This window comes from Lycium ferocissimum, chromosome 3, assembly GCF_029784015.1.
Source record: "Lycium ferocissimum isolate CSIRO_LF1 chromosome 3, AGI_CSIRO_Lferr_CH_V1, whole genome shotgun sequence".
Classification (NCBI taxonomy): domain Eukaryota; kingdom Viridiplantae; phylum Streptophyta; class Magnoliopsida; order Solanales; family Solanaceae; genus Lycium; species Lycium ferocissimum.
Genome location: NC_081344.1, coordinates 16,202,975 through 16,211,501, shown reverse-complemented (window position 1 = coordinate 16,211,501; position 8,527 = coordinate 16,202,975). Strand labels below are relative to the sequence as shown.

General features: G+C 34.9%; 1 protein-coding gene across 1 annotated transcript; it reads right to left on the bottom strand.

The window, feature by feature from the left end:
* Positions 1-6,839: 6,839 nt before the first annotated feature.
* Positions 6,840-8,304, bottom strand: LOC132049887 (MYB-like transcription factor 4). Its single transcript, XM_059440858.1, has 2 exons — positions 7,885-8,304; positions 6,840-7,591 (listed from the first exon to the last, which is right to left on the bottom strand). Exons 1-2 carry the CDS (start codon positions 8,145-8,147, stop codon positions 7,066-7,068), a joined length of 789 nt encoding a protein of 262 aa, XP_059296841.1. The 5' UTR covers positions 8,148-8,304; the 3' UTR covers positions 6,840-7,065.
* Positions 8,305-8,527: the final 223 nt, after the last annotated feature.

Here is an 8,527-nt window from a genome sequence, read left to right as displayed (position 1 = left end):
GAGTATTAAATTATGAGTCCATTCATGGAGAAAGATGCAATAATTATATTGGTAGTAGTAAGTAGTACTAGCATGAGTAATGTGAAAAATGAATAAAAATATCTTATGGAAGCTTCTAATGTCTCTACCTAACACATTAAAAAAACACAAACGAAAAAAGCAAAAGCAGATGGGAATAAAGGTTGAAAAGTTAGCCCTTTTCGTTTTGCGAAGGGCCATTCATTTTTTTTTTTTTCCTTAGAGGAATATGAATATGATATTATGTGATACGTCTTTCTGATTGGATAAGTCACACATGCTTTTAGATTGCGTTTTGAGAAGGTTTTTCTTGGTATGGAACATTTCAACCAATTAGTAATTAATAAGTGGACGTATCAAGATACCTAATATGCTTTGAAGAAACGACGAATATGTGTTATAAATATAATTTCAGAAGACCATGGAATTAGGTCCAACCCAACATTCTAACATGCATGGAAGGTTTATGTAGTAGACTACTAGTAGTAGTAGTAGTAAATGGGGAATTAGCAATTTGGACAATATAACCAACAAGGATAAAGTGAAAATGGTTAGAATCTCTCTACGTTTAAATAGATGTCTCTTATTAAAGTCTTATAAATAAAAAATCTTTCAATAGGGAGCGTTTTACTTTCCTTTATGAACTGGGCAGATCCAAATTCAAATTTTTTGAGTCAATGAATACTAGACGATTATACTGGAAAAAAAAAATGCATTTTGAAAGTTAGACAAATGAATAGTCAAACAACCAAAAGCACTGAAGTCCATTCAGCGGAAATTTTAATTCAGTTCAACATAGACCGACTGCCGCTTTTGATCCTTTAATTATTAAAAGAACCAGTGTAAAAAAAAATGCAGAAAATGTTCTACAAATTTTAACAGGCATACATGTTATGTTTGATCTGTATTATTGAAATATAAAGCTGAGAACGTTGATATAATTTTCTCTATGATTATAACTTAGAACTTTTCGTGATAATAGTTTTTAAATTTTCATTTCAAAATAATAGGAGTCTATCAGTACAAGTCAATTTAATACTGCTTTTGATGTATGTTAGGTTTGAAAAGTAAGCTTTGCTGTTTCTATTAATAAAATAATTAATCACAAAATCTCATTAGCTTATAATATGCATGTGACATATAGTTAACAGTATCATAATCAACACAATGAGACTTGAAGCAGAAAATCCAAAAGCTACTAGATCAATTATGTCGATGATGAAATACTTCTTTTTTGCTATGTATCTATAATTATAAGAAGATAATTTAGAACCAAGTTCATGGAGCATTTGCATTGGATAGGCAGACGAAGGGTTAAAATGTTACCTATCAAGAAATTCTTGATTCCCAAAGTTCTAACCTGATAAGTCTAACTAAAAATGAAAAAGATATCTAGCGTACGTCCCAATTTACCCTTGGTGATGGAAGCTGTCCTAATTATTTGAAAAGCAATTTAGATACACAAAAAGTACATTAGAGGTGATATAATCATAATCTATTATTGATAATGTGCAAAAACATCTTGACAAACAAAGAGAAGAAATATCCCACAAATTTTTGGTAGTGAAAAGAAATGTAAGCATTGACGGATATAAGGTAGGATTTAAGGATTCATGTGAACTCAATAATTTTTATACATATCTTATATATATATATAATAAAATTCATAAATATCTATAAATATTTTAATATAAATTTAATTATTATTATATATTAATTTGAAATTATTGTAAAAATTCATAAACTTTAAATTCTGAATCGCATCTGAATATAAGTTTGGGGACTAGAGCCCAGAGAGAATGGCAGGTTAGTTAGATAGATCACGGCGAGGATAATAATTGTTAGGTTGGTGGAGTTATGGACAGTTGTTAGCTTATTCACGCATTTTATATGACACTATAAAAACTTTATATTATTAAATTACTTTTAAAAATTCTTTATAATTAGTAGAGGTCATAGTAAATTCAAAATAAGAGAGTAAATAACTATTTACAACAAATTAAATTGTATGATCATATATAATTTTATTATACTTTCAGTGAATATAAGAAAAATATTTTTATATTAGTTATGTACGTAATAATAGAGGAGATAGGTTACCAACTTCTTGCCATCTTCTTTTCTTCTCATCCTTTCGCTGCTTATCCAGTTTCCCCCAACATAACCAACCCCCCATCCCCACATAGAGACACACAACTAACAATATAAATCTCTTCTGAAAAAGAACAAAGAATAAAAGAATCTACATGTAGAAAAAAAAAGAAAAAAAAGTAATGAACAAAATTCTGCATGTGTCACATGAATCGACCTGCGCACATGCAGAATACATTATTACATTATACATATATCCAATATTTATCCCTATGGGCCACATAAGATAAGGACGAAGAAAAACCTTATGTTAATGTTAATGTTATCAAGATTTACAAACCAAAATAAATATACAGAGAGAGAAAGAAAGAAGATGTTTTAAAGACGAAAAAGAACGCAACTTCCAACAGATTATCTATTTTACTGTTACTTAATATAAAAACTATGTTAACAATGTCAGATAACATACCGGGAAAATTGAGAGAAATAACATTTATTACGACACAAATAAAATATTGCATTGTATGCGACATATTTTTCTTTTTAGTTTGTTCCAACACTTTTTTTTTAAAATTCAAATTTACCTCTAAACTTTGTGAAAAAGACCAAATTTACGCTCTATTAATAATTGGGTCAGATCCACCCTTGCCGCTACAAAATTAGGTTAGACTTTCCTTTATTGACTAACAACATAAGTTTTTCAACACGTGAGTTATTTTCACCGGGGAAAAGGGCGTTGCCCTTGAACTATGCGAAATGGTTTAGATTTACCCCTAAACTTTGAAATTTTTTCCAAATTTGATCACCATTTTTCTCGGTCGACATTTCTCATGCTTCTAAATCAATCACCACCAATAAGAGTTGATTCTCTCCACTCTCAAAATCACTTGAAGACCATCGTTACTCCACCATTAATGCCTCTCACTTCCACGATACTCACAAAAATAATACACAAAAATTCGACAAAAAAAAAAAAATCATCGGTCATTTAGGTGACCTCTCTAACACCTTCATCTTTATCATTTTTACCAATCAACATCTCAACTTCGGTAGAAGACCACCAGTTCGCAACCACTATAGTGTAACGACCCATTTCGTCGTTACTGTGAATCTCGAGAAAACCCGCAACTTCGACTCCTTAAAAATGTCTTCGTTCAGTAATACTTCTGGAAATCGCTAAGTTGATCGAACCCGTTGTGCACGTCGCGTGAGAGTTTTGAAATTTGGGTCACCAGGCCCAGTTGGACCGCCGCAGCGGCTAGTATGTCGCTACAACGGTGGCGCTGTAGCGGTGGACTTACCGCCGAAGCGGCTAGGTGGTTTGGCCAGTGGACCGCCACAGCGGTTCCTTAGCTGTCTTAGCGGCACCGTCGAAGCGGTCCCCATATCGCTAAAGTGGTGACGCACAGTGATTTTTCCTATTTAAGAGTTCATTTCGGGAATTGACCCCATTTCTCTAAAAACCCTAAAGTCCAGCCGCCCCTCAAACCTTTTTGGAGTTCAAATTTAGATTTTCTTGGGAATGGAAATCCTCCTAACCTCTTCTAATCCCTCCTTTCACATAGTAAATTGTTCCTATGGTCCTCACCTAGAGAGCTAACAAAATGGGTATCACCAATTCCTAGACTTAGAAGGTCAAATGGTTAGCAAGTTCTTAATAGGGATTATGTTGGCTAAATCCCTCATTTCTTCACCCTTGGGTGGTCACCAACTTAGATTCTCTTCTTCTTCTCAAATTTGTAAATGGGTTTCTTCCTTGAATCTTGAAAATGGCTTTCCAAGGAATAGAGTTAAAAATGGTGACTTTACTTAGCTAGTAGCTTAAGCGGTTGATTTTATTCATGAATGGAGGTTAATAAATCTCTTAGCTTTATGATGATGGAAAGAGAGTTCATTTAGTGATAAAGGCCTAGAAAATCTAGAAGATGTCTAAATTCCCAAACTTTCCCTATCAATCCGGACCCTTTATAAATGTTCTAATGGTGATTCCTATTTTTGAGTCTCATGATGGTTTCAAATTCCTTCGTACGGATTACGATGTGATGAACGAATTGAAGATCTACGGATGTTCGTGGCACCCGCTCGGCCTCGAGGTAGGTTACGGCTTCCTTTCGGTAGACTCTGGTTAGATTTACATATTCATGTACTAGAGTGAAATGGAGAATGTATGTATAGGATTGGAGTTGGGATGGATTCTTTGGGTGGTGCTGTTGTGCGATTTGTGTGTTCGGGCTTGTGGCATGTAGACTTCTTAGGTTCATGTGTTGGTTTACTTGAAAAATTGGTGGACTTCTTGTGACTTGGAAGTTAGTTGTTCGATACTTAGTTTACCATGTCCCTTGGTGAGAATTTCCATGAGATGCGAATATTTTGTTCTATGCTATTCATAGTGGATCTTATTTGATATTGAAACGGATAAAATGTACCAAAGATCGTGAATTGAATTCTAGAAGTCGGGTATTAGTGATGTCTTATAAGTAGAAAGTAGAATTATTAAATGTTAATATTGATAGGCAGTAAACGAAGCGAGGTGATATTGTAGGTGACTAGTCCGTGTTGATTATCGGAGCCTATTGAGATATCTTGTTCATGATATTGTGGTACCTCACTTGTTAACGTTGATACGAAGATAGTATTCTATATGACTTGTATAGTCTTTCATGATTTGGTTGGCGTACCCCCGTTTGGTCCAAACTTGTGATATTGATCTGATTATTGATGTTGAATCATACATTGCATGCATTCTCATCACTCATGATATACTGTTGATACATTATTATACTTGAGGAAACACTGTGATGAGCTAGGCTCAGTTTGCATGAGAGTGATATGAGAAGTCCAATATCCGATGGTTGTCCCGGAATCGTGGATTGTGTGGAGTGATGTGAGAGTCCGATATCCGATGGTTTTCCCGAAATCGTGGATTAAGTGAGTACATAGACTTCGCGGGTCCCCCATAGGTTGTGCTACCGGGACGTCTATACTTCCGTCCGGAGTACATGTGTACACAACATTGCATTGCATCTGCATTCATACACCCTTGCATTGCATTGCATTCCGGCTTATATTGTGATGATCTGATAATTACTCGTGTTGTCTGATTTCAGATTGGATATTTTGAGACTTGACACGATTGGGCTTAGTTGCTAAACCATAGGCCATGATGTTGAATTATCCTTGTTGACTGTTCCTTGTTCTAGTTGTACATGTTGGGTTTTCTGAAAGATTAGGTGAACAATCATTATCATATAGGCGAGTTGGCTTCTATACTAAGATTGAATAGCGTGATGATATTTGACTTGCGAAACTTGTGTGGAACTGCCTATTGTCTATTGGATAAGAGTTAATTGATATAAGAATCTTGATGATAGGACAAGTGGTAGTTAATGTATGTCGTTGATCTAGTCTACTTATCATGCTTATTGTGAACTCTTTTACTGATATGTGCCTCTAACCATTGTCGGCCTATGATGCTTACTCAATACATATTGATTGTACTGATACTAATCTTGCTACACCTCTTGGGGTGTTTCAGTTGATTGATTGTTGATACGTTCGGAAGATGCACGGTGCCTATCTTGAAGACCTCCACCCACTTCATTTAGGGATGGAGGTTGGGTCTTAGAGTAATTGTTGCATTCTGGATTTACATTAGTCGCTCTTGTACTAGTCTAGACCAGGTCGTGGGAATAGAAATGAGTCCTTGTAATTATTTATCTGTTGTAACCACTTCCGCAATTTGGGTTAATATAATGATTCAATTTCCGCTGATAATTTTTTTTTTTTTATATGTTGATGGAAATGAAATTGTTCTTTACTTAGAAAATGTGTTATTTTGGATTGAGGGTTCGCCTAACGAGGTGGGAATGGTAGGTGCCCGCGCGATTGTAATTTGGGTCGTGACATATAGGCACCTTGACGGTCACAATATCAATATTGTGTGAACCTGGTTTATTTTAGCTTTAGAGGATTGATGTGGAGTTTTGCATCGTTATTTATGATTTAAGAAAGATTGGTGATGAAGTTGTGTCGATGGAATTCCGAGATATGTGGAAATTCAATTTGTTAGTGCAATTAATCATTGTTTGAATTCTATTTGGATTGATTTGGCAGTTAAGTGTGGTTAATTTGAGCTTGGGATAGATATATACCTGGCTGTTGGAAATTCCGAGTGTTGAAGAAGACGGTAGTGTCACTGCCGGAACAGTGACCCTGTTTTTGAAAATTCAAAGGCAAATTTGGGTCATTTCCCATAATTGAAGGAAACAATTGACACTTAGCTTTTAATTAAAGGCCAATGTGTTGGAGAACTTTTGTCAATAAGGGAAAATCTAGCACAACAATGGTAGATATGACCTCGGCTATTAAAAGAGGTCAAATTTGGATAAATTTGCGAAGTTCAAGAAACAATTTGACCCGTTTACGCTTAAGGATTCTTGTTGGGACTCACTTGATAAAAAAACATTCTTCTATAAATAGCTAGCTAGAAAATGAAATGACATGTGAAACACTCACTACCACTCATTTAAAAGAGAAGTTACACTTTGCATATATTTAATTTACATGATATTAACTTTTAGTTTTTTAAACTCGATGCTCATTTTGGGTCGGAGGGAGTAATCACTACTACACTGAAAAAAAATTAAAAGCAGCTCACTGATCTTTGCTTCTCTGAGGAAGAAGAAATCATTAACAAAAGAAGGAAACAAATGCAATGACTACAAAATGAGTAAGCAAGGAAAGTACTCGTCCATCTAATATTCATAGAACATAGGTACGTACTCTAATTTTACTACTTTGAACTAAATGTAAATATAGTGTGAATTTTACAACCAAGAGAAACTAGCTAGAAGAATAATATTCTCAACTTATATAGACCTCTCTCTTTCGCTTCTCTTGACATTCTTATACTTTTTTTCTACATATACAGCAAATAAGATGATAATCCAGAACTGATCACTTTGTTTCCAAAGTTCTATAGTCCAAAAGACCATTAGTCTTCAACCCTAAAAAGTCGTAACCTGATACAATGTTCATGCTTACAATATTATTGCTGCATCCATTTCCATTAGTTTTACTGCAACTGCAATCTTTACTGTTTTGTATCCCCAAACTACATGTAAAACATAAAGAGTTTGATCTTTGATGATGATCCAGTTGTTGGTTTTCTTGATGATGATGATGATGAGGAGGACTAATTTTGAGTTCAAGATTCAAGTCAGGAAGACACTTTTCTTGAATTTCATTATCTTCTTTGCTCACTTCAACAAATTCGGCTTTGATATTAATCTTCTGATCTTGATGATCATCAGCAGCAAAAGAAATGGTCGTCACTTTTTGTGTACTAGTAGGCTCGTTGATAGGCCGATGTGTCGTTGGATCAATACCTCGACTCAAAAGCTTCCTTCTTATATGTGTGTTCCAATAATTCTTTATCTCGTTATCTGTTCTTCCTGGTAATCTTCCAGCTATAAGCGACCACCTATCATACACGAATAAAAAATATTTAGTACTATGTTCCATTTATCCTGAGGCCAAGATTTCTCGCCTGCTCAAATAGCATATTGAACCGCGTAACTTTCTTATCTAATACTAAAAGTTCAAAAACTATTTTAAATTTTAAATTCATAATTCCAAAAGTATAGTGGATTTTGCAATCAGAACCTCAATATTAAAAGTCGTCAAGTTTAAATTTTGAATCTATCTCTGATGTACAGTGTTAAGTTCAAAATTTAACAAATATGGAAAGAAATTATGATGAAACATTAAACGTACTTGTTTCCAAGGAGGCTATGGAGTTTGATAATAAGTTCATCTTCTTCTTCAGTAAAGTTACCACGTTTAAGATCAGGTCTCAAGTAATTAATCCATCGGAGACGACAACTTTTGCCACATCGGAGAAGTCCAGCAGCTTTAGGAAGAGATCTCCAACAACCTTCACCATGAGCTCTAATGTAAGAAATAAGTCTTTCATCTTCTTCTTTAGTCCATGCTCCTTTGTTTGTATGAGCTTTCTCACAACAAGGTGACCTTCCCATTGAGCCAACTTTATGAAGAAACTATACCTTAAACTTTTGCCTTTGTTTATTTGAAGTGTGCAGTATGGTTTAGTAGTAAGTAATAGAGAGGGATATTGGAAATAATAATGGAAGTTTAGCTTTGGTACATGGTGCTTGAGAATCAAAGCCTGCCTTTTTAAGACTTGAAGTGGGGTTATATAAGCTTTTGACTCAATAGAAAAAGTGACTACCTCAGACGGGGTGGGGGGAGTGGGGGTGGGGGTGGGCTGGGCTGGGGTGGGCGTAGTGCACTAATTGCTTCTAGATGCGAGTTGGTGAGACAGGTTTGTGGGGAGTGGCTGATGGGCATTCCTTTAAAAAAAAAAAAAAAAAAAAAACTCCGTATTTGCATCAACATT

What these genes read in the sequence shown, in the direction of transcription:
- LOC132049887 (XM_059440858.1), bottom strand. Translation starts at nt 8,147, where the DNA reads ATGGGAAGGTCACCTTGTTGTGAGAAAGCTCATACAAACAAAGGAGCA. An exon ending in CATAGCCTCCTTGGAAACAA is followed by an intron (nt 7,592 to 7,884) that starts GTACGTTTAATG and finishes CGTGTATGATAG; the next exon opens with GTGGTCGCTTATAGCTGGAA.